Here is a 26,573-nt window from a genome sequence, read left to right as displayed (position 1 = left end):
TCTTTACGGACGGACAAGACACATTACTCTTTATATTCTAGACCAGCTGCTACGCCCTAGAGGTCTAAAACAAAAAATTTCAGGAGGAGGGCATTATTTCCAGGGGCGATTTTTTTACAGGGGTGATTGTACTCTCCTACCTTAATAGATATCAACCTTCCAAGGACCAATGAAAATCTACACTGTAAGGGTGAACCATATCGGTTCAAAAGTTAGTGAGATCCTATGGTAAACAGACACAAACTGTTGCTTTTATTTTACCCTTTTTTATGAGAACACATAATACAAAAAGGGCCCAAGCGAGTAATTTTAGCCCGATGTATGAACCATTTAAGGGTGGTTCCTATGGGTTTAAAATACCATAATATTACAGTAGAGTGTGATCCGTAATCAGCTGTTATTGTATTGTAATAATAATGTGATTTCATAACTTTAGGAGTATGTTTGGTATTTAATATGTGCTATTTAAAAGGATATTAAGAAATTTTTGATTATCTGATGAAACATATTGGTGATTTTTAACATCAAAGATCATAAAAATGTTTTTTTTTATAATTTTAGAACTTGAAAGATCATCTAGGCGAAGATTACTAGGTCTCAATTTACCAAAGGCTTTAAATCAACTGACATAAGATATACATTAATATTTCTACATCTATTTCTTTAACTTTTATTGAGCTAAAATTGGAAAAATTTCAATGACAGATTGTCCTATTAACTAAAGCCTGGTATATTATTTATATAACATAAAGAAGAAAATGTGACTTGTTAATTGTTTTTTAATTGCATTTCTCGATCCTTCTCAATCACATATACGGTTTCTATCAAAGCGAGAGAGGGGACAATGGGCTGTTTATTACACCACTCCTTAAAGTTTTATATTAATATTTTCTTATTCGTTAACTTTAAATCAATTTTAATTGGTTGATTCATCAATTCAGTATCTAAACGTTTAAACCACTAATTATAATATACAGTAGGGGACGTCACCGAAACTGTCCCAATTTTGTATAACTTTTGCGGAACAAGTTCCAATTACGTCATATTTTTCTTTCCCGAAAAAGAGAAGGGGGAAAGAAAAAAAAGGAAAGGGGGGAAGAAAAAAGAGATGGGAGAAAAGGGGGTTTTCCCCATCTCTTTTGAAGAGATTTTCTTCCCCCCCTCCCTTTTTCGGGAAAGAAAAATATGACGTAATTGGAACTTGTTCCGCAAAAGTTATACAAAATTGGGAAAGTTTCGGTGACGTCACAGTAGGGGTAATTTTATGTATCATCATTGGGGATGTTCATCAATTTATCGGTCATGGTCGTATCCCTTTAGTTCCCTTATTAAATATAATCATAAGCGTGCGGAAGGGGTGTGTAAATGGGCATCATAACTCCCCCTTGAAATTGATAATGGACGACAGAGCATTCTCCCCCCTATTGAAATGCACACCCATTGCAAAACCCTGTGCATGTCACTGTGTAGTGTGTATAACAAACATGCTAAAAAATTATAGAAATCGTTTTGGGTCAAGGGGTTCAAAAAAAATTTTATTTTTTTTTTAATTAAAAGCATTTTTCTTGGAAGATTATTTCCATTACTCTTATATATATTTAATCAAATAATTAGCTGTTCTATTTGAAGATTATTTAGGTTCTTTTATAAATATTGTCGTATTTTAGCGTTTTTCATCTGATTATTAAAGTTCTTATGGATAAAAATATGAAGTTCATATGTCTATAGTTATTCATATTGGGTTGGTTTTTAATTCAAAAGGCGTAAGTTTTCATTTAAGCTAATCTTTGAAATATTATTTTTCTTAAGACTTTTATGGGGTACATGTCAATGAAGTTCAGTTTCTTACCTCATTACTTCACACACTCACACATACACACACTCACACACACACACACACACACACACACACACATACACACACACATAGAGTCTGTGTGTATGTAAGGCATGATTACACTAAATTGGTTTAATTGCCTAATGATGCTTAGACACTTTATATAATCGGGGATCAAGGAACAAGGCACTAGAAGGAAAAAGTTTTGCCTACAAAAATTCAAAATAGTATCTTCTCAATTTAATAATTTTTATTTAAAAAATACAGAAAATTATAAGTAAATCAATAAATTTTGTTTAAGTATGGATCATTTTAGCTGGACATAATATGAGTTTTAGGTCTTAATATTAATTAAATATTAATAATGCTTTCAAAAAGTTAATACTCCAAACAGACACACAGAAAACTGTCCCGAATTTGTATTAATTTTGAGGAACAAGACTCCAGTGACGTCATATTTTTCTTTCCCGAAAAAGGGAAGGGGGGAAGAAAATCTCTTCAAAAGAGATGAGGAAAACCCCCTTTTCTCCCATCTCTTTTTTCTTCCCCCCTTCCCTTTTTTTTCTTTCCCCCTTCCCTTTTTCGAGAAAGAAAAATATGACGTAACTGGAGTCTTGTTCCTCAAAATTAATACAAATTCGGGACAGTTTTCTGTGTGTCCTCCAAACACTATAATATATTTATTCATCTCGATTAGTTCAGCTACAATTAAAACAACTTACTTATCCGTTTTTTAACATACACACACATACATTTAATCTTTAAAGCCATTTATAAGCACCCATCAGTCATAAACTATAAACTAGCTTATAGCCTAGGTTATTGCGATAAGTATTACAAAGTTATATGATGTCAGTAAGCCTTTTTTTATGTTGGATTTATATGCCTTTGTCTAGGACAACTTTTTGGTGTAGTCCCTTTCGTGGCAACGCCTCTTAAGGGGCGTTTCATCGTATTTTTTAGTAGCTTTTGACAGGTTATTTTAGGTTAAGTCAAGTTATGTGATTACCCTGCAGGGTTAGAGCCCCCCGCAGGAGCTAGAAGTAGGACAAAAGCTTCCATGGAAATACGTCTAAAAGGCGTTGCCACGAAAGGGACTATACTCCAACTTTTTATCAAACAAAGATAGTTATGGCTATGTTTAAAACAGCAGAAAAAGAAAGATTTATTTCCCCAAGATGGTCAAATAAGTACAAAATCCGTCAAACTTAATGAAGCATTTCTAGCAGACAAAGATATTTGTTTATATTCAGTTACTTATGACTCAAGCAAAGCTTTATACAACAAAATTTAACTGTTTATTTGAACCGACTTATCACATCGATGGAAATGGAATAAAGAAAAATACGTCATTATTTTAAGCATTTTACGGAATAATAAGTAATTTTCTACAGGCAATTCCTTAGAATATATGGAACTAAAAATTTTTTTAACCAATTTATAGGGTTCTTGTAATTAAGCAATAATGTTTTTGAATATTGACAAATCACTCTATTATACATTGCTATCAGAAGTTTCATCGGATTTTAGACCCTCTAGAAGTTAGATTTTTAATATCGTCAAGACATAAAGTCATTTTACTTAACAGTCAGCGCTTGATTGGGTAGTTAGGTAGACATCTTTCTGTATTTATATAATTTATTTCGAGGTAAACATGAAACTAACTATGAATTTATAAAAATTTTAAATGTTTATAATAAATACGAATTACGAATTAAAGAATATAAAGTTAGGATGGTTATATCCTTACACTAAAGTTACAGGATGTCTATGTGTTTGTGTGTCTGTACCGATTGATCTCGCTAACCGCTGAACCGATCGGGTTCTCCTTAACAGGGTAGATTCTCATGGGTCCCGGGAAGGTTTATAACTATTTTGGAGGAAAGTACCACCACCTTCCCAAGAGAAATGACAAAAAAATCGAAAATTTTGTTGATATTCGGAATCTTCAACGTAACATAAAGAGGTGTCGTAACATAAAGAATTATCTTAGAGACTTCAACAAACAAAAACATTTAAAGTGCCACTAGAGGCCTCTAGGGGCGTAGCCGCTAGTTTATAATAATCTAATAAATGAGATAAAGAAATCATGTACATTTGAAGTATAAGATATTTTTTTTTGTTTTAATAGAAACTCAAGAAAATCATTTAGAAAATCGGAATTTAGACACCCATATTATTTAATATTGCGCTGTTAAAGCATTTTATGATTTTCTTATCTATGGGGCTAACAAAAAAGTATGAATCATTAGCTAAGTTCTGTTTTCATATTTGCTCCTTCCTATACATGTTTAATACCAACATATTAACAGTTGAATTAAAGTCAGAACTAGTCTACTACTGTGCTGTAATATTTCAGTGAATGTATGACTATAGGAATGAATCTAAAAATGTAACTTGTGCCCTTAAAATCATAGGTCAACTATTAAAAAGTTATTAAATGTTTTTGGACAAAAAATATTATAAAAAGCTGACATATTTTTTTAAAAGAAATATAAATGTATTTAAAGATGTAATTTGAGATTTAAGTATTACATATGAATGTCTTTTTATAGAAAGATATTTTCTGTATATTACAGATCACTGAAGCATACGAGAACTTTATAGCCATTTTTATGCATCTTATAGAAAGATAAATATACATACTAGATAGATAGATATATAGGATGATATGTGTAAAATCTAGAGTATAGATAGATAAATATACATACTAGATAGATAGATATATAGGATGATATGTGTAAAATCTATAGTATAGATAGATAGATATGTAGGATGATATGTGTAAAATCTATAGTATAGATAGATAAATATACATAATAGATAGATAGATATGTAGGATGATATGTGTAAAATCTATAGTATAGATAGATAAATATACATAATAGATAGATAGATATTTAGGATGATATGTGTAATATCTATAGTATAGATAGATGAATATACACACTAGATAGATAGATATGTAGGATGATATGTGTAAAATCTATAGTATAGATAGATAAATATACATACTAGATAGATAGATATATAGGATGATATGTGTAAAATCTATAGTATAGATAGATAAATATACATAGTAGATAGATAGATATGTAGGATGATATGTGTAAAATGAATTGGGAATATCATAAAAATGCACATTTCAAAGTGTGGCTTAAAAATTACTAACATTATTTAAAACTATTATAGAATACAAACTTTATATTGGCTTTGGATATAATTCAAAAAGTATAATTATAAAGTTTTAATGAATGAGTCTTTAAATAATTATATTAACTATCTTTAAAATTAATAGTGATATTAAATCTTGTGTAAAAAAGCCATACTGTTGATGTAGCTCATAAAATTGCCATTTTTGGGCCCGTTGATCAAAGTGCATAATCGCATCTTTTTTTAAAGTAGCGAAGCTGCTTTGAAGTTTGTAATTTTCGTCTATCTTTCCGTTTAAAAACATTAATCAAAACTCACTTATGTTCAGCTTTCTTTATTTTCTCTCTTTTTCTCCCCTTCTTTCTCATTTACGCTCTCTCTCTCTCTCTCTTAATCCTTCTCTATATTATTCTCACCCGTTTTGTCTCTTTTTTCTTCGAATATATCATTTTAATCAGTGCAGTGGCGTGCACTGCACAGATATTTACCAGGGGGGAGGGGTGAAACCATAAGTGGATGAAAAAAGTGTACGACAGGTTTTCCCAGGGAAATTTAAGGGAGTTTTTTGACACCGCTTTACACCTTCGTACTGCACCCCACTGTCTCTCTCTAATAGTAATAAAATGCAACAGTTGTAAAAGTAGGATTGCATATTCAAAATCATACAAAATATTAAGAATAAAAACTATAAATCTAAATTTGGTTTAGGATACATATAAAACTAATAAAGATATCTAGTAGATTGGAGAAAATTTATCAGAACTTTGTTTGGCTGTGGATTCTTTACAAACAGCTGGCTGCAGCTTCTAGTATAAAAAAAATGATTAAATAGCTGTAAATTTCCTTAACGCGACTGACTGCCGAGCTCTTGAATCTATCTCATAATGAAAAGGATAGCAAATTGCAGTTCTAGATTAAACTCTTTGTAAATGTTAGGAAAAAAGGTTAGGTTCTTATATACAGAAAAAGGGATAGGGTATATGAATAAATAATATTTTGCCATAAATTTAAGCAAACATGGTCATTTTAAAGCATTATTGTCTTTATTGTACAATAGCATGTTGTACTTTTATCAATAAAAAAAACTTATAACTTATAAATGTTCACAGCAAATTTTTTTCTAATGTTTAATCTAATTGATACCATTTTGTTAAATAAAAACAAAAAAGCCATTGGCATCTTTAATTTTTTAAGCAAAAACAAAACTCCCCATAACGTTGGGGGATTAATTTCTATCCTCCAATCCCTCTTAAACATAGATTAACTTTTACTAAATAGTATATGCATTTTATTCTAAATACCAAAGTTTAAGTTAAAACTTTATATTTCTTTTTGATAAAACCAGCATTCTGTATCTTTGAAAACCACCCTTGTAATTATTTCAATAAGTTTTATTTCTTGTTTCAGGCCATATAAATAGACTGACCAAATCTACGTATTCTGCCAGAAGACATCTACATAGAGTAGCTACGCAGGCTAGGCTACTAACTCAGGTTCGTGAAGTAGATAGACAGATAGTTAGATAAACTCTACTAGGAGAAATTAGTGTAGGTAAGCTAGGTTATGCTTCTTACTAGATATATGGATATAAATAGAGATAGAAAGCTAGTTGGATAGATAGATAGTTATACAAGTATAGACACATAGATTTATAGAGACATAAATGGATAGGTTGATAGGCATAAAAATAGATAGATATATATTTGGTAATTATATAGATGAATGAATAATAAATGTATAGACAGACAAACAAATAGACATTTATTCAAAGAAACAGAACAGCAACAAACAAACAGACAAACAAAAACAGACAAAGCAAATGAAACCAACACAAATTATTCCTATTATTAATTATTAAATATTTAGGCCGAACTATTGAAGCTACAGCACTTCCGACGGTTTCTGCGCGCCAGTAAAACTTCCCAATTAGACTTTTTGTTGCGTGTAGAGCAAGCGCGCCGGTCACGTGACGCAGAGGAAGGTCAGGAGGTGGACGAGGAGGGTAAACCTTTCAATAAATCAAGGTATGCAAATAGTTAGCTGGTCAAAATATGAAAATCCTTCTTTTATAATATATTATTGGTTCTACGCCCCTAGAGGGGGGAGCATCTTTTAAAGCAAAGATTTTTTGGGGGGAGGGCAAACATTCTATGGAGCAATTATCAACTTTATTTTTATGCCTATTTTTATATGTCTCTCCGTCCGTCTAAGTATGTTAGCCAAAAAAAACTCTGACAATGGCTACAGAAGGGGTAGATGAATGGGTTTTTTTAATTTTAAAATTCTCTAACCGAATCAATCTAGGACAATACAGCATCCACATTCTGTATTTTGTATGTTCGTATGTCTGTCCATACGCTATTAATCTCTCTTCGAAGCATGTTTTTAGAGTAGCGACTCTATAACTAGGGTACGTTGGTAGGCAACTCCTTTTTTAATGAGGGATTTTAAACTTAATTTCTAGTGAATAACGGAATTAGGGATATATGATACTTATAGAGAAGCTTGGCTGTTCTATAATTATGTCCCACACCCCTGCAAATATGTAATAACAGATTAAGACAAATGTCATAATTTTAATGACATAAAACATAATTAAGAATACATAGATTTTTACAAGGATAATAATAAACATAACAAGCCAGCAAAAAAATTATTTATTATGTAGATTTGTTGTTCTTTAGCTAGTTTAAGCTGATCAAGGGTTGCAGGGCGAGTGCTTCTCTATGTTAGGGCCCTAGAGTGTTTTAATAAGGGTAGATTTAAGTAGTGTGGAGGCGGGTTGGGGCATTAATGGTCAACTCGTCTGTTGAAGGATTTTTACTGTAAATCTTAGGAAATATATCCTAATAAATAGAATAATAATTTTGTATAATATGCCTGGTAAGATATTTTTAACCACTGAACATACTGAGTTCTCCTTTTGCGAGAAGCTTCACTTAGATCCTGGTATGGTTTCAAGCTCGTTTCTATTCATTCCTTTTTAAAGGGTATAGGGAGAAGTCCTTATATGCTTAGTAAGCCAATAGTTATGTATAAACGAACAAACAAACTTATAACATAACTGCGCTATTAAACATAGATAAATAAATACTAATTAAAGTTAATAACTCTATTGTCTTGTTTATTATTAGTTCTTTCTTATATCCTAACTAAGTTTTATATCAACAAAAATTATTTCAAAAGTACGAACTATTTTGTACACAAGGACGTTACTAATTCACGAAGGAGCTTTTTATAGCATTTTTACAGCCAATATGTCGTAATATACTCAATTAATGAGACACAATAAAAACTGTCCCGAATTTGTATTAATTTTGAGGAACACGACTCCAGTGACGTCATATTTTTCTTTCCCGAAAAAGGGAAGGGGGGAAGAAAATCTCTTCAAAAGAGATGGGGAAAACCACCTTTTCTCCCATCTCTTTTTTCTTCCCCCCTTTCCTTTTTTTCTTTCCCCCTTCACTTTTTCGGGAAAGAAAAATAGGACGTAACTGGAGTCGTGTTCCTCAAAATTAATACAAATTCGGGACAGTTTTTATTGTGTCAATTAATGAAATATTAAAGACGTGCGAATGCAGTAGCTGCGCTGAAAATGAGTGGTAGGAAAGAATAGTTAAACATGAGATATTTATTTACTTAAATTAATTTGAAATTAATCATGTTATGTTTATTTTTTTTACTCTTATTGGAAACAGGGACGTCCAAACTTTTTTATTTCGAGAGTGGTGAATTGGGGGGTTTTCAAAGGGTAACGACTCAACGAGGGGTAATCTATTGTAATTTTTTTTAGAATTTGAGTGGTTTCAAAGTTTAAGGGGGTGAAAACACCCCTTTCCCCCAACCCTTGGACGTCTCTACGTTTAGAATCAATGTATAATACCTAGTTATAAGAATTCTTTATTTGTATAATTTTGCATTAGTGTACCATAATTAGCAAAATGTTATAATTTAACAAAATTATTCCTATAAAATAGCAAAAAGTTAAAGTTTTTGTTCTTAGAATTTTTTTTGTTGTTGATAATTTCAAATTAAGAAGAGTATGTATTTGGTATTACTTTTAGTTAAGATAAGATAAAAAAAAAACTAAAACACAAAACACGACACGTCAATTTTTTCTTTCCATATTTCTATGTGTTATTGTTCGGACATCAAGTAGGCAATTACAAATTGCTCCGATTGGCTTAAATACTGGTTTTGAGTCTGGGGTATTTGTTAGTCTAGAGATAGAAAGATAGATATATTTTCATGGTTGATAGTTGAATAGATGGATAGATGGACAGATATATTTTTAAATATTAGGATTCCTAGATTCCGATTGGCTTAAATACTGGTTTTGAGTCTGGGGTATTTGTTAGTCTAGAGATAGAAAGATAGATATATTTTCATGGTTGATAGTTGAATAGATGGATAGATGGACAGATATATTTTTAAATATTAGGATTCCTAGAAAGAATGAAATTAATTTTAATTTTAATGTGATTATCTTTCTCTCTCTCTCTTCTTTTCTTTTTTCTCTCTTTCTTCAATTTCCAAAATAACATTCAGTTAAAGAAAATAGAGAAAAAAAGATAAAATGAACGAAAAAAGAGAAGGTTATCTTTAAATCCAAACATTATATGTTTCCTTATTACAGCAGATTATATTCTAATATTCTATTTTGTTACCTTTGTCAAACAGTTCTTATTATTAATTTCCTATTTCGATTTTACTTGCTTTTCCTCGAATTTGAAAAAGACATTTTTAATGTCTTAAGTATGACCTACAAAAACATTTCTCTAAATCAACATTAACTAGATAAGTTGCTAAAAACTTAGATTGTCTTTTTGAAGGAACACTAAAGCATTGGCATTTTTATAATTGCAACCCATTTTTCATCCATGCATCTTAGACATATTTATCTATCTTCCTATTATCTAGGTTTGGGATACAACAAGATTCTTAACCCCTAAAGGCTATGGGAGGAAGATATTGATAAAAAGTTAAACTATCTAAAAAGAATTTTTCATATTTATCTATCTATTTATCTCTTTTATAATATAGATATTTTGCAAAGATAATTAAAAGAGTAGATTTATTTTTAGATGAGGCAAATTAGTCATCAATGTAACTTTTATGGGTTAAGTCGTTTTATGCTCTCTATGTTTTTGTCTGAAGCCTAGGATCTCTGAGAATATTGAATGGTTTTCAGGGAAGCTTAGATATATCTTAGGGTGGTATTTCCTGATCTCCTTCGCCCTCTCCTGCAGACTAGGGACGAAGCAACTAAAAAGTATCATATAAAGCAATTCTTTTGTTTGTCTGTCAAGATCTTGCTAACCACTGAACTGATTGAGTTCTTTATTATAGGGAAACTTTATTTTTTTATTGGGATGGTTTTTTGCTATTTTACTGCCGCCCTCCATTCGCATTTAATCTCTCTTTCTTTATTTCTCTCTCCTTTATATAATTTTTTTTTTTTTTTGGGGGGGGGGTTTGGCGGGGGTTATATATTTGTTTTGGTGTTATTTTTGGCTTCAAACCCACATTAGCTTGAAAAGACCAATACAAAGCCTCTCCGAAATTAGTAAGTTGGGAAATATTCTTTTACAGGGTCTTTTTAGATATACATATATCTACATTACATAACATATACGAGAGACCATCAAAATATCTATCTTCTTTAGCATAGTATACAACAGTTTGTCTTCCCCGTTTTAATGACAGACAGACAGACAACCACATTTTAATTATAGGTTTTACGGTTTTAAACTACACAAAGGTTGCTAAAAATTTAGGTTTCATGGCTTAACATTATAAACATTATATATTAACAAGGATTACAATATACTCAAAGCGAAGCCTTAAAAAAAGTATTTTACATATTCTGCTTTCAAATAATCTTATTTAATTTCTTAGAATACAAAAAACATCAAGCAATGTTAAAACTAGCAAAAAGATTTTAAATAGACTACAATTGACGTTTAATTATTAGTTGTAGAAAAGTTTTGCGCTTGAGAACGACGCCGCAAAATAAAACGTTACCCCCAAACAATTAGACAATTGGGGACAATTTTGAGGTTTTTTTGGGCTGATTAGTAGCTGTCCTATAACTCACTTAATTGATTTCAGGTTTTTAGTAACGAAGCTACTTTTTAGTTAGGATCTGTCTGTATGACAGAGATACAAAAAAAGACAATATATAAATTGCCAATATTCTATAGACGACATGCTTTTTATATGGTTTATGTCGGATTTATGAAACTCATCAAAACTGGTCATGGCTGACATCAAGTTCGCAAAAGCTTTTTTTTAAGGGGGGAGGGGGGGGTAAAAAGTTTAAGGGTGGATAAACACCCCTTTTCCCTCTCACTTGGCTTACTTATAAATTATTTAAACGACATATTTAATGAGTATTTATATCCAGGGATTAAGGGAGGGGACAATGGATCGAATATTAAATTTTTAAGAGTCTCAGACTTTGGGTACTGGCTTAAAGGGAATGTGCAAGAATTGAACAGTTTCTGACTGAGTTTGGGTACTAGCGCATCAAATGCCTCTAACTCGCTGAATTAGTTTTAAATATAGCAGACGGAAAAATTTGTTACGATTTGGCTGGTTTAAAAAAAAATTTCCAAAAAATATCATTTCATAGATAAAAACTTTATTGTGATATTTGTGCAATAAACAATCTAAGAACCCCAATCTAACAACCTAAATTTAATTATGTATATAGTAGCATTTAAAATCAAGGAATATGGGTTGAACGAGTTCCAGGGAGAATTTTGTAGTAATTAATTACAGAATGGTTACATCAGTCTGATATACTGGTAATTTAATTTTCAAATGAATGCTTTTTTTCTTGGAACTTTTTTCTTTTTTGTAGTTTACTTAATTTTATCAACACACCCTTTACAATTTCCTTCCAATTTTCTGGATAAATCTGGATTTCATGGCCATTCTCAGCGAAAACTCTTGAATTGAATTAATTGCCCATTGTCCCCTCCCTTACTTCATGATTTATGTCGACTATATGCCATATGGAATTAATTAAAAGTGGTTATTGGTGACACATTTACGACACAATAACTACACTGAAGAATATTTTCATCCAAAATAAAAGAAGCTTCTGTATAAAAACACATTCAAACAATTTTTAATGAAAACTTAAAACTTTAATTCCATGCAGAGAAATAAATAAAGATGCAGAAACCAAAAGAAATATTTTTTAATTACATGGTAGAAATTAGGGCAATTAATATTATATACTTAAATAGATACAATTATACTTGTAATAGAGATACATAAATAAATCAAAAGCTAGAGAAGAGACAACAAAAAGAAATGCTAAACACAAAAATTTGGTAGAAATTCAAAATCTTTTTAAAAAATGGTTTGTCCCAACCTCTGTTATTTTAAACATTTAACTATAATTATGTGTATAGAGTAGATAGAAAGATATGCTATTATATAAAGAAGTAAGGAAAATTCAATAAACATATAGTGCAAAAAAGACAGATATATTGATAAATTAATCAAAATAGATGAACAGATATACAGATAAATAGAAAGATAGATAGGCAAATACACAAATAGTCAATTTTGAAAATTATTTGTAAATGTTGTTTTACATGTAAACATAATTAAGGAGAGTTGATACGTATAGAGTTACATGAATATAACAAATTTAATATGGCAAATATTAATTAGACGGTCTAATACGACATGTATTATTAAGTGGTTTTTAGATATTACTAGCTGAAACTTCAAGGGGGCAATGCAGTTTTTCATTTATTACATAGGTTAGGGTATATTGGGTACTAGGTAGCCCTCTAGGGTATAGGCACTGCAGGGTAAGAGCCCCCTCGCAGGACTAGACATAGAGAAAAAAATACACACTTTCCCAAATTATCAGTTTATTTTAAAAAATAAGGGGGAAGAGGAGATTGATACTTTGGGGAGAGACACCGAATAACTGTAGTGGGAAATTTTAATGTAATTTTGTAACAAAACCCAAATGAATTTTTGTAGAATTAGAGAAAGAAAGAAAAAAGACCACCCATTCACATGAGAAAAAAATAAACATAGCTAACATTCCTTAGGTCATTTTTAGAGTGGTGTTATAGCATAGTTGCATATTAGACTAAGCTATGTTTCTACTGTCATAATATGGTTTTAAATGACCATAGAAATGTTAAATTCTTATTGTTATTTGCCCAACTAAGATTATTAACAAACAAGGATGACATTAATCATGATAGAAGAGAGGAAGAGCGAGAGAAATATGGAAAAAGAAGATAAACAGATACAGATAGATAGAGAAAAAGATAAAATAGATGTTATTTCTTAAGAATCAATGATTTGATCTCTTAGTTGTTTTTGATAATGTTAATTATAGAGTGGTTATACTTTTCTACTAGTTGTAATGGTACATAATAATTTGAATATCAGACAGACAGACAAATCTAAATTTAGAATAGTTATGCTTTGATATCAGTAATAATATTAATATTTCAAATATAAAGAGACAAAATTTAAATATAGAATATCTATGCTGTGCTACTAGTAATAATTCTAATAATTGAAATTGTTGAGCTTGTCATTATTATACTAGCGTCCGTACAAAGTAGGGTAAAGTTTAGTACGACAAACTTTACAGGCTGCTAGCGGCCTAACGGCTGAATATGCAGTCTTTAATAACATTTTGTTGTTAACGACCTAACAAGGCCTACAAATTACCTGGAATAGCAAAGAATCAATACTGCACCTAAAGCTTGCAGCACAAGTAAATACGTAAAAAAAATACCTTTTTTATGAGCCGTGCGTTTCCTATTTTTTATTTAGGTTTAATAAGAGACTTTATTATGCCACTTATAACGGTTTCGATCGTTTTACCAATATTACTAAAGAAATTTAACTATACTTTTGTCTGTACTGTTTTGTTATAATTTTTAGATATTTTGAGCAAACACCTTAGCTATTATGTTTATTAGCTGCTGAATTTTTTGGTTGAAATTATCTAAATTATAAATAAATGGCGAAAAATATTAGGTACTTCAATTAGGTAAATATATCTACATTTAAATTTTTAGTCAAAAAGCTGCTTTACAATTAGGGTTTGTCTGTATGTTGGTCCTTTATTAACGTTACAAACCAAAGATTGATAAAAAAAAAGATAAAAGCATTGATAAATTAATAAAATAGATTGGTATATGAATAAGCTTATATAATTAGATAAATAAAAGTGTAGATAAAGTAGAGAAAGAGTGAGTTAGAGAGTTACATGGATCAGAAGATAAAGTAAATAAAGTGGATAAGTAAATAGATAGATTAATAGATAAAGAAGATAAAATGTATAGTTTGATAGATATGGTACACATATGTATAAAGAAGATAAATAAATAGAGGCGTATATAAGGTAAATAGATAGATATAGTCGTAGATAAAGTAGATAGATAAATTGTTTAGATAAAGTGTGCATTTTTCTCATTGCAAATCTACAGCGTTTTTATCACTAAGGGGTAAACAAATCGGTATGTTATTTTATTTTGGATTTTTTAGTATAAGCTTTCCAATAATAGTAACTATTATTAAACCTAGTAATAGTGTCTTACTTTTTATCTTTGTGACGTAACAAAAATCCATCTCTTTTTTAGGGGTTTCCTTTCCCACCTCCCCTCTCATCCTTCGATTTTTGTTACGTCACAAAGATAAAAATTTAGACACTATTACTAGGTTAAATAATACTTACTAGGTTTCTATTATTTCGAATAACATTTAGCGCAACTACTCAATAACTATTTTAAGTCGTTAATTCGGTTTGTCCAACTTTCTGACAGTATGCATAGTTTGCTATTGTTCATTGGTTGCACACAAGTGTATATTAAGGTTTTTTTATAATGTTATATTTTATCTCTTCCCAACTAACGAGTATGAATATAAAAAATGGCCTAAGGACAATATTCTGAACCATTGTGAGTTGTTAAAGATTGTTTTTAGTCACGGGGCATTGGTTAGAACCAATATACCAGAAACATTTATTGGTGATTTCTATACTTTTTTAATAACAGGAGGATGACATCATAATAGCCGACAGGCACAGCCAGATATTGTACTGTAATTCTAAGCTAGTAAATAATCTTAAATCCATACAAGTGAATTGAAAAAAAAGATAAACATTAAATGGAGAAAAAAGGTAGATGGATACATGTTTGTATTTTTTTAAAAGATAATAATTCCTTCGCCCCTTACATAAAAGAACAAGAGAGAGAGTGGGTAAGAGTGTATAAAACACACTGACATTTTTGAAGCTTCCATAAAATGATTATGATAATATTTGATGATAAAATAGAAAAAGATAAAATTGATTTATCCTATACTTCAAAGTAGTTAGAGGTATGTGTGTAAGTGTCTTGTAAGATATTGTCAAGAGGTGGTTTAAGACCTTTTGGATCCATCCATGAGAAATTTAAATACGTCCCCCGCCCCCCCAAATTAAACCTTCAATAAAACATATAAATGTGGAGGTTGAACCACCTCAACCCCCCCCCCCCCCTCATTGTAGCGATGAGAAAAAGAGGATAAAGCGACAAAATGAAAGGAAAGAAAATATGAAAACAAGGGCAATTATGTCCATTAGTACCAAAGTAAAAAATACTATATCTTATGATGATATTGATAACAAAATTCAAACATACATTGATATTTAGTTTTGGCTAATCTTAAACTTTAACCGGCATAAATGAGCATCTCATATATGTAAGGAGGCCAAAAGGAGCCACCTATTTCATTAATTTTAACACATAAAAACACTCACACACACATACCTACATGCACACACACAGAAATAGAAAGAAGTGGGGTTATGATTGATTTAAGTAATTTGTAACAGTAAGCCATTTCTAATACTATTTTCACCCCAGTTTTACAATATAAATTTGCTTATCGTAGCATATTACTGTACTGTCAACCTTATTTGGTTGTTTACCTTTATAACTCACTAATATGAGTTCATGTGTATGTGTGATTCATTTATCATTAGAAATGGGTTCTAAATTCTATAAACTACAGTACTATGACAGTTCAATAGCAAACTGGCCTATTTTAATTTATACTGTTAAATCAATACATTTCTAGATCAAAACCAAACTTTAAATAGAGCTTTTAAGGGCATTACAATTGTTATATCACTCTTTAAAAGATAGGCCACATTTCTTAATATCTATCTATCTGGCTACTTATCTATCTATCTGGAAATCCATCTATTTATCTGTTTACTATCTATGTAACTAACTTCTATTATATATTCATCCATCAATTTATTTAAATCTCTATCTATAGATTTATCTATATATCCATCTTCTTATTTTTCTATTTATCTACTTATTTACCTATCTATCAGTGTATCTATCTATCTATCAATCTTTCTAACTATCTATCTATCTAAGAACAGGGATGAGTCAGATGAAGAATGTGTTGCTCTGTCTGCCATGCTATCTATCTATCTATCTATCTTTCTAAATATCTATCTATCTAGGAACAGGGATGAATCAGATGAAGAATATGTTGCTCTGTCTGCCATGCTATCTATCTTTCTATCTATCTATCTATCTATCCTTCTAAATATCTATCTATCTAAGAACAGGGATGAATCTGATGAAGAATATGTTGCTCTGTCTGCCATGCTATCTATCTTTCTATCTATTCTTCTAAATATCAGTGTATCTATCTTTCTAACTATCTATCTATCTAGGAGCAGGGATGAATCAGATAAAGAATATGTTGCTCTGTCTGCCATGCTATCTATCTTTCTATCTATCTATCTATCTATCCTTCTAAATATCTATCTATCTAGGAGCAGGGATGAATCTGATGAAGAATATGTTGCTCTGTCTGCCATGCTATCTATCTTTCTATCTATCTATCTATCTATCCTTCTAAATATCTATCTATCTAGGAGCAGGGATGAATCTGATGAAGAATATGTTGCTCTGTCTGCCATGCTATCTATCTTTCTATCTATTCTTCTAAATATCAGTGTATCTATCTTTCTAACTATCTATCTATCTAGGAGCAGGGATGAATCAGATGAAGAATATGTTGCCCTGTCTGCCTTGCTATCTATCTTTCTATCTATCTATCTATCTATCCTTCTAAATATCTATCTATCTAGGAGCAGGGATGAATCAGATGAAGAATATGTTGCTCTGTCTGCCATGCTACTCTGCGGTGATCTAGAAATTCGTCCGGATACTTTCCAAGCCATCACCAGTAAACCTCAGGTATTTATCTTTACATTTTTTCCAGAGTGGGCAATTTATTACACTAGTCCCCAAAGTTTTCTTTAATTGACTTAACAACTTTGGGGACTTGATTGGCTGGTATGTTAAGTATTCAATCGTTTCAACCCCTAATTTTACGCTACAGAAGGAGTAATTTTGTATATCATGATTGAAGATGTACATCAATTTGTCGGCCATTGTCTTATCCCTTTATATCCCTGGATTTTACAATCTATCAAATAAATATAAAACTTTTAGTTGAACTTCTTTCAATTTTATCAGCGCATAATAGGAACAGACCGAATAGATTATTGCTTATTATTAATAGATTAAGATGGTAGACAAGTGATAGAGAAGCTTCGCATTTGATAAAAAGAAACATGGTGTTTAAGTAGTAATTTACTCTGATGTGTGTGTGTGTGTTTGTGTTTGGTAGGGTATATTTATCATTTAAACTTCATAATAGAAAGAAGATAAAAGTGAAGGGTTGGAAGGATATGGAACTAAACTAAAATTAATTTCATATTTTTATCCACAGAAAAAAAGTTACTAAAATGAATATAATATTAAGTACTAGTGACAACGCCCCTAGCATTTAGATTGCATTCTAAGATTGAAAAAATAGCTTTAAACCAGCAAGGTTCCTATATTAAGCTTCCTGAAAGTGAAACTTCAATCTGTTCAGTAGTTTTTAAAATCATATTCTTTTGACAAAAAAAATAATACTTAATTTTATAGGATAAAAGAAGGTTTTAGACCACAAGTAGGTTTAAGAAAAGTTAAAGAATTAAGCACCTATATGACACATAGATATTCTTTATGTGTTATATCTTGTAATTAATTTATAAAACCTATATTTTTCAATGTATATATACCTAAATTCCTGAATTAAAAAGGGCTAGAGAAAAGTAAAGAAAAGAAGCCATTTGAAAAATTCGCCTTTGATGAAATTTTAAGTCGGAGCCTTTTTTCAGTGGTTGTCCCACCATAAATTTACTTTTTCGTCATGGGTGTGACAGTTAGAGTAAGATAAAGCATAATGATTTGACCTATAAATGGGTGGGACCAAACATTTTATAGGAAGAACTTCTTGAATAAATTCTTAATACAAAAGAGCTTATTAAGATTAATGTTTTGTCAGGCACGTGACATTAATTAAACTTTAAAGGTAAAATGTCTAATTGCAATTTGTTACCAAACAGTAATGTTGGAATATGCAGAAAAAGGTCGTACAAACCAAAACTGCCAGTAGCTATTGTTGCACCTTATACAGCAAGATCTTATTTTTAAGTATTTATTAGTAAAGTGAAAATGTGAAGATTTTTTTAGTTTTTTGTATGTAATGTACGTATGTGTTTGGTGTAAAAGAAACTATTGTTTCTTTTTAATTGCGAAGTTTCTCTATAATAATCAATCGGATATAATATACAGCATATATTTCAATGTTTATGTCGTCTTATAATAATACAAAATTAAAATCTAGATTGGGTTATACAAAGTAATTGTGTGCAATAATTTTAATTCACGCAAGTGGTAATTTTGTTTATTTTGATTAGAAGTTTTCTTAATTTAACGTCCATTGCCTTATTCATTAAGTTCTCTGATCAGAAACATATTTCTCCATCGTAGCGTTTTTTTAATAATGATATTAAGACAACAGATTTCTGTAAATTAAATAACAACAGAAACTGAAAAATTGACAGTGAAAAACCAGAAAAAGATTTTAAAATTTGTGTTTATCTTTTAGGTTCGGGAGAAATTGTATCGTTTGTTGTCCGCGGATACGGATGTGGTAGTCACTTCGGACCAGGTAAGGACATCTAGCTATCTTTTTATACCTATCTATCTGTCCACGGATACGGATGTGGTAGTCACTTCGGACCAGGTAAGGACATCTAGCTATCTTTTTATACCTATCTATCTGTCCACGGATACATATGTGGTAGTCACTTCGGACCAGGTAGGAACATCTAGCTATCTTATTTATACCTATCTATCTGTCCACGGATACAGATGTGGTAGTCACTTCGGACAAGGTAGGGACATCTAGCTATCTTTTTATACCTATCTATCTGTCCGCAGATACGGATGTGGTAGTCACTTCGTACCAGGTAGGAACATCTAGCTATCTTTTCATAATTACATATTTGTGTATCAACGAATAGGATATGATAAATGCTTTAAGCATATAATAACATGTATATATCCATAATTATGTTATATTTCGATATCTTTTTCATATATAACTGTCTATCTACCTACGAATAGGATGTTATAGTTAAATGAAATAAGGTAGTGATATCTAGCTTTCCACTTCATACCATGCTATTTTTCTATCTGTCTATCTGCTATAGATATTTAGAACAAGGTAAGACATCTAGGTATCCATTTGATATCTAGCGATTAATTTGCTACATAACTTTAAGTCTTTATCTTTCTTTCTATCTTTACCTACATTTGAGACAAAGGAGCAATAACAAATTTAAAACATTAAGTCTATCTATTTGTCTGTAGTCTATCTATTTGTCTGTAGTCTATCTATTTGTCTGTAGTCTATCTATATGTCTGTAGTCTATCTATATGTCTGTAGTCTATCTATATGTCTATCTTTCTTTCTATCCATCTATCTCCATGTCTACCTTATGGTGTAATATCATATCTTGCTTAAAACAAAGGACAATAAAAACATAATAACATAAAGAAATCCTTTTATAAGAAAACAAGAATAATAACAATCCAATGTAAGGAGGAGGCTTATTAATAAAATTATACCGAAATGCAGACATACATACATGAATAATGTTTATTGATTATAGGATACTACCAAAAAAAGCTCTTTATCTTATATAGCAGCCAAGAATATAGTAGTGAGTTAAAAAGTAAATTGTTTTGACCCCATGTTGTTTCTTACGGACAAATGGACATTTAAAATTATGTAGTAATTATACGCATGTATAGAAAAGGGTTATGACTTTCATATAAATTTTGATGATAGAAATAAATTGCTTGAAGTTTTGCGGGAGAAAATTGAGGCACATTATGTTTTCTTCTGACAAAATATCCCCTCATCAGGAATAAAATTGAACCACACAATCGTGTAATAAAAGTGGCTAAAGTGGTCGAAAATAAACGAATTAATTTGCATAGACCAATCAAATAGATAAGCCATATGACATATGTTTTTTTAAAGGATCCAGTCATCTTTCAAATCCTATAAAACTTTATAGCCTAGCCTAAAAGATAGGTTTTTTTGTGCAGTTCACGGTAAAATGTTCCTGGTAACTATTATCTTTAGATTAGCTTTCCCTGTGCATCATTGAATCATGGCTATTCCAGATTTTTGTAAGCCTTTAAAATTCATAGATTTTTGTAGATGATCGTTACCAGGAACATTTTACCGTGAACTGCACTAGATCTAAATTTTTGTGGGATTTGCCCTATTGTCATTATGTGTCTATAAATATTAATCATATGCCTTTATATTGAACTTATTATTTCGAAACGTTTAGATTGAGTTTTCATTAAGAACCCTATCCTATAATTTATCCTAAATCCTAAGTAAAGTCTAATGGTAAAGATAATAGAGAAAATTTAAAAAAAAAGGCGAATGATTCGTAGATTTTATATGGAGATAAATTTCGGGAAAATTTCATGGATTTATATATATATATATATATACATTTTTCAGACTCTTTTTTAAACTTAGCGGCTGCGCCCAAATAATCTAAAATCAGGAGGAAGAGTGAACATTCCAAGACTCGAATCTAAAGAATAAAATAACTTAAAAGATTCCCTGAAAAGAAGAACTTGATCGGTTCTTTGGTAAGAGAAACTTTGTCTAGTACATGCATAACATTTTTCTGCTTTTAACACAAGCCACGCAATTTGAATTTTAAAAATGTTTACATTTTTGCACATCCTATAAATTGTTCATGGTCCATTAATCTACAAAAATTAGGCCCTTTGGGGAAAAAATGGTAATTAATAGTAAGTGGGTTAAATTAAGTAATACTTTTGTTCCAATGAGAACTACAAAACCTTTTTATTATTGGAGCAACTCTGTAACTTATGTACGACTCTTTACTTTTTATTTGTAATACTACAATCATGGACAATATATTGGATGTCAAATCAGATGAAATCCATTACACTTAAAGTAGAACGATTTCTGGACTGATTAGATTTTTTATGAAATTGATTCTTGCTAAATCATTACTTACGCAACAAAAAAATAACCCTTCATTTTTTACTTCCTTTTTCTATTCTTAATTATTACTGGGGTTAATTACCACCATGGTATTTGCTTTATTTTTATGTAACCAAAATGTGACTATAAAAACACCTTCTTTTTGTGTTTGCTTATAGAAAACGAAGCTTCTCTATAAGTAAGGTTTGTTGGAATGACTAACTTTTCTATAATTTACTAATACTTAAAAAAAAAATTTTTGTGAATTCTTTATTTTTAATATTCAATACTTTTATCACAAAAAAAAATTGTTTCTGTCGGTTTCGGCTGTTTTTTTCGTTTTCTCGCTCTCTCTCTCTCTCTCACCCACACACACACACCCTCTCTCTCTCATTCTCACTCTCTCTCTCTCTCTCTCTCTATCTATCTATATCTCTCTCACACACTCTCTCTCACTCTCTCTTTCTCTCTCTCTCTCTCTCTCTATATATATATCTCTCTCACACACTCTCTCTCACTCTCTCTTTCTCTCTCTCTCTCTCTCTCTCTCTCTCTCTCTCTCTCTCTCTTTTTTCGTATTCTACAGATAAAGATTATCGGTTGAAAAGTTTTGACATTGATTGAATCTGCAGATTAGATAAATGTAACCAAGGTTTGATAATAACTTAAAATAATGCTTTGCAACTTTGCAAAAGATTACAAAAGTTAGTTTTATTTGCAACGGCTTTGAGATCTGAAAAAAGGCTTGGGCGTCCTTGGCAGTAGGCTTCTTTTTTACACAGCTGCTTTCAGACAGTACTGAAAGTCTCAGCCAAAAAGCATAATAATTATCAACCACAGATGCAGCTGCTAAGCCCTCGGAAAAACTGTACAATGAATATTAATGAGAAAAGAAAAAAAATGAAAACAAAGCTGTAAAAAAAATTTTATGATTTGAAAACAAAGTTTTGTTATATAAATCTTGTTTTTAAAATATCTAGTTTCTGTTAACTCTTTCTCTTAGATTCTTGTCGAAAAAATAATATAAAACTGAAACTTTAGTTTCAGCCAATTGTGTAGATATAATTAAATCAACATATATACACTGTACTTCAGGTATGGGTGCATATTTTAATCTTACAAGTTCTTCATCTTTTAATGGTTTGCCCTTATCATCAAACACAACTTCATATTGGAGAATTTTGTCCATAAAACGTCTAAGACTTTCTGGTGAAGTTTTAATTCCTGTCGGTAAGGAAGCATGTCTAAAAGCACCTAAGTAAGTATATAAGTAAGTTAAAGTGCACAATTCAAAACTTATTGGAAAAAAAGCAATTATGCTTATTTATGAAATAGATAATAAGAACGACAGATAGGGTGTGTAAAATTAAAACCATTTGTAACTTCGTAAATTTGAATTTTTTTTATGAAAGTCACTATGATCCTCCCCCCACCCCCCCCCCCTCCCCCTTTAGGTAAACAGTAGATATGTATGGGTATGTATACCAAATGAACGGGTAAGAAAAAAAACATAAAAGTCAGGCATTTTCATTAACCTTTCTATAGCCTTGTCACTAACTAATGTCTAGAAACTAGAAACACAGAAATTAGTATCACAGCATGGTAGCAGGCTAGCGTCTCCAGATACTCTAATGTCATACTATGTTATTGATTAACTTTAGAATTGACTTTATGACTTAGATACACACATATGCATAAATGGAGATGCTTGAAAAAGCGTTGCAATGTCAAAACAAGGATTTTAAAAACCAAAGTTAGTCAGACCTAGTTGAGATTGGTAGATGGTTAAGTAGATGAATAGATAGTATATGTAATACATTATAAAACATAAAAAAAGTGTGGGGGCATAGACGTCCAAAGGTGGGAGTAAAGGGGTGTTAATCCCCCTCAAACTTTAAAAACCCCTCATTTTACCCCCATCAAATTTTTAAAAATTACATTAAATTCTAAATCTTTGAAACCCTTCATAAAAAGCTTGTATTTTGGTGAGTGGGGGATACTAATTACTAATAAGATCATATATAAAGATGTTACGCACCTAAAACCCCATACAAATAAAATCACCTCCTTACTAACAAGAATAAGCTTAAAAATAGGCATAATAGAACATGAGAGGGAAAAAATTTTAAGGTTACTATGTTTTGTCATAATATACTATGGGTATCGTGATTCTATTTATTATGATATCTAAAACTGCTTATTTGATACGACTATAACAATGTCTAAAAGTATATCCAAGGACGTCCAAGCTTTTTTCAGTCAAAAATTTACAGTATTTGTAAAAACTAAGGGTTCTCTGATATAGGAGACTTTTCTATATGTCTAAATTTCGCTAAAAATATATTTTAAATAGGAGACTTTTATTCATATTCTGAATCTCTTTAAAAATCTATCTCAAATAGGAGACTTTTAATCACTTCTGAATTTCTTTAAAGATCAATCTCAAAAGGTGAACTTTATATATCTTCTGATTTAAAAAAAAACTCTTATTCTTTTATAATACCTTTATTGTTACATGAACCCAAAGTAATTATTTGTGTAACCACTCATTAGTTTATCTATCTATCTATTTACATGTCTAGCCTTCTATCTATCTATTATATCTATCATCTAGCTAACACGAAGCATCTATTTCAGTCTATCAACCTATCCAAATATCTATCTTTATCTTTATACATCTTTATGAATTTAAAAAAAAAAAAAATTTTGAATTATTTATAGCCTTTCCAAATGTGTTGAAATTTTTATAAACATTAACCAATCTTCTATGTAACTATTTATCTAAAACTGGACCTATAGCTATTTTTTTTTCATTTTGGTCATCGATTCATATGTCTGTCCATTTATTTATCTTTCTATCATCTTCTATACAGCATTTTATTACACTAGTCCCTAAAGTTTTATAATAACGTTGCCTTTACACGTTTGGGAACTTTTAATGGATTTTGATTGGTTTATTAAGATGAGTGGCCAAACGTTTCATTCAACCACTAATTGTAACTACAAAAGGGATAAATTTGTGTATTAACATTGAGAATATACATCAATTTATCGGTAATTTCTTAGCTCTTTAGGTCCATGTATATTATGTATCTATCTATCTATCTAAAATTGAAGAAAAAAGTAATTATAAGTATAACCACTCATTAGATAAGTTTACGACTTCTAAACATAACATATTTATCTGTGCCAATTTTAGATGCGTTGCATCTCCAAAAGTATCAGTTTCTATCGCTGACCTACTCCTCCCTTCCTCCCTACTTCCAACAGTAAAGTTTTAAACCTCTATTAGGGTGCCCGTATACTCAAATCTATAAGAGAGTACTTTTTATTACATATTTATTTATTTATGTGTAAAGGTTTCGTTTATTTTCTTTATTTATTATATTCTTCTTTCTCTCTTCTTTTTATGACCACTGAACATAAGCTAAAATCACAAATTAAGTTACTTAAGCATATTTATTTGCTTCGCTACTTATGGATGTTGTAATCCCAGTTTTGAAAACTTTTTTTCAGTTGAATATAATTGTTTATAGAAGGTAAATTCTTAGCAATTATTTTGTACTACTTTTCATATCAAAACAAAATTACATTTTTTCAACATTCTGAAATAATTTTATTTCATGTATGGCTTCGAAACCAATTAATATCCGCTGGATTAGAACCAGTTTTGAGCCATGCTGAAATATCGTGTATTGTAGTGTATTATAGATATTTCTCCACGACTAATAAAATAAGATAAATTTCCTGGAAAGCTGGCTACAATACGATCGATAAGCTCTAATATCTTTATTTTGCTATTTCTAATTTTCTCTTAATCGCTTTCTTGTTCTCTTTTTTCGATTCTCATTTTTTTGTCTTGCTATCTCTATATCTGTATATACCTATCTTTTTTTTTGTTTATCTGTATCTATTTATCTATCTATCTTTTATACATATTTTTTTAATTGCGTGCCAAAATATATTCAGACTGATAAATACTCAAGCAAATTCGGGGATAGTTTATGGGAGATAATATTGAACAAATATCTAGGGACGTCCAAGAGGGGGTAAAGGGGCGATTACCCTCCCCCCCCCCCCCCTAAAGAAATTAATTTGGGGGTTCGAAGGCACCACCAAAAATTTATATTTTATTTTTTACTAGCTATCTACAAAATTATATTATCTATCCTGGTATCTAATTTCTAGCATGCCATCCATATTACTTGCTATCCATAGCTTATAATCAAATGATATTTCTATCTATCTATCCTGATATCTAATTTCTATCTTGCTATCTATAGCTACAATCAAAGAATATTACTATCTATCTATCCAGGTATCTAATTTCTATCTTGCTATCCATGTTGCTTGCTATATGTAGCGTGCAATCAAATCAAACCTTTGTCACGATTTTCTTTTATTGGATAAGCTGACCACTGTCAAATTGACTCTTTCGTTATTTTGTCAAACTACTGTTTCTTAAAGGTTTATAAAAACATGAAATCTTTAAAGAAGGTTCGTAATGACTATTTCAAAAATATTTGTATACTAGGTAAAAAGGTGAGCTCTATTATGATTAGGTTCAATTTTAGGCTTTGATGTTATTTTTTTTATAAAAGAAAAAATTTGTAGCTGGACAAAGTGTCTCGAAAATCAGCCATGTGATTTAATAAAAATGAGGAAGTTGAGAGGAGAAGTAGGAAAGAAATCCACTAAAAAAGAGATGGATAATTCCACATTTTATGACGTCACAAGGCTGAATTTTGGGAAACTTTGTCCAGCTACAAAAATGTGTACCTTTCGGAAGTTGCTTTTTTGCCACCTCTCTTCCTGATATGATGCCAAAAGGGTTAGTAGGGAGAAAAAAGGGAACAGCGAAAGTGGTTCCACAAGACAATTAGTGGCAGCATTATAACAGAACAGTGGTAGATTAGCACGGTGTATTATTCTTCTGTTATACTGTATTATAATTCCACTATAGAAATAATTTGCAACCTTTGATGTTACTATTCGGTGTTTTTGGGCGTTTTGTGTGTGTGTGTGTGTGTTTATGTGTTTGTAAGAGGGTGTTGGTGTTGTTTATCCCTCATTCTATTCATAGCTTTCCAAGAAGTCTGTGTATGTGTGTGTAGGGGGGTGGGGGTCTGTAATTATG

At 30.7% G+C, this 26,573-nt stretch overlaps 1 protein-coding gene across 1 annotated transcript in view; it reads left to right on the top strand.

Moving 5' to 3' along the window:
• LOC145327230 (uncharacterized) overlaps nucleotides 1–26,573 on the top strand; it is a 379,853-nt gene that overhangs the window by 230,827 nt on the left and 122,453 nt on the right. The window contains exons 6-9 of the mRNA XM_080170817.1: nucleotides 6,398–6,483; nucleotides 6,857–7,014; nucleotides 17,142–17,250; nucleotides 18,998–19,060. Of these exons, the coding sequence (XP_080026943.1) occupies nucleotides 6,398–6,483; nucleotides 6,857–7,014; nucleotides 17,142–17,250; nucleotides 18,998–19,060 (416 nt within the window). The remainder of the gene's footprint in view (nucleotides 1–6,397; nucleotides 6,484–6,856; nucleotides 7,015–17,141; nucleotides 17,251–18,997; nucleotides 19,061–26,573) is intronic.

Source organism: Acartia tonsa, chromosome 1 (assembly GCF_053477335.1).
Source record: "Acartia tonsa isolate MP-2025a chromosome 1, ASM5347733v1, whole genome shotgun sequence".
Classification (NCBI taxonomy): domain Eukaryota; kingdom Metazoa; phylum Arthropoda; class Copepoda; order Calanoida; family Acartiidae; genus Acartia; species Acartia tonsa.
Note: the sequence above shows the minus strand (reverse complement) of the source record. Positions and strands in the feature narration are given on the sequence as shown.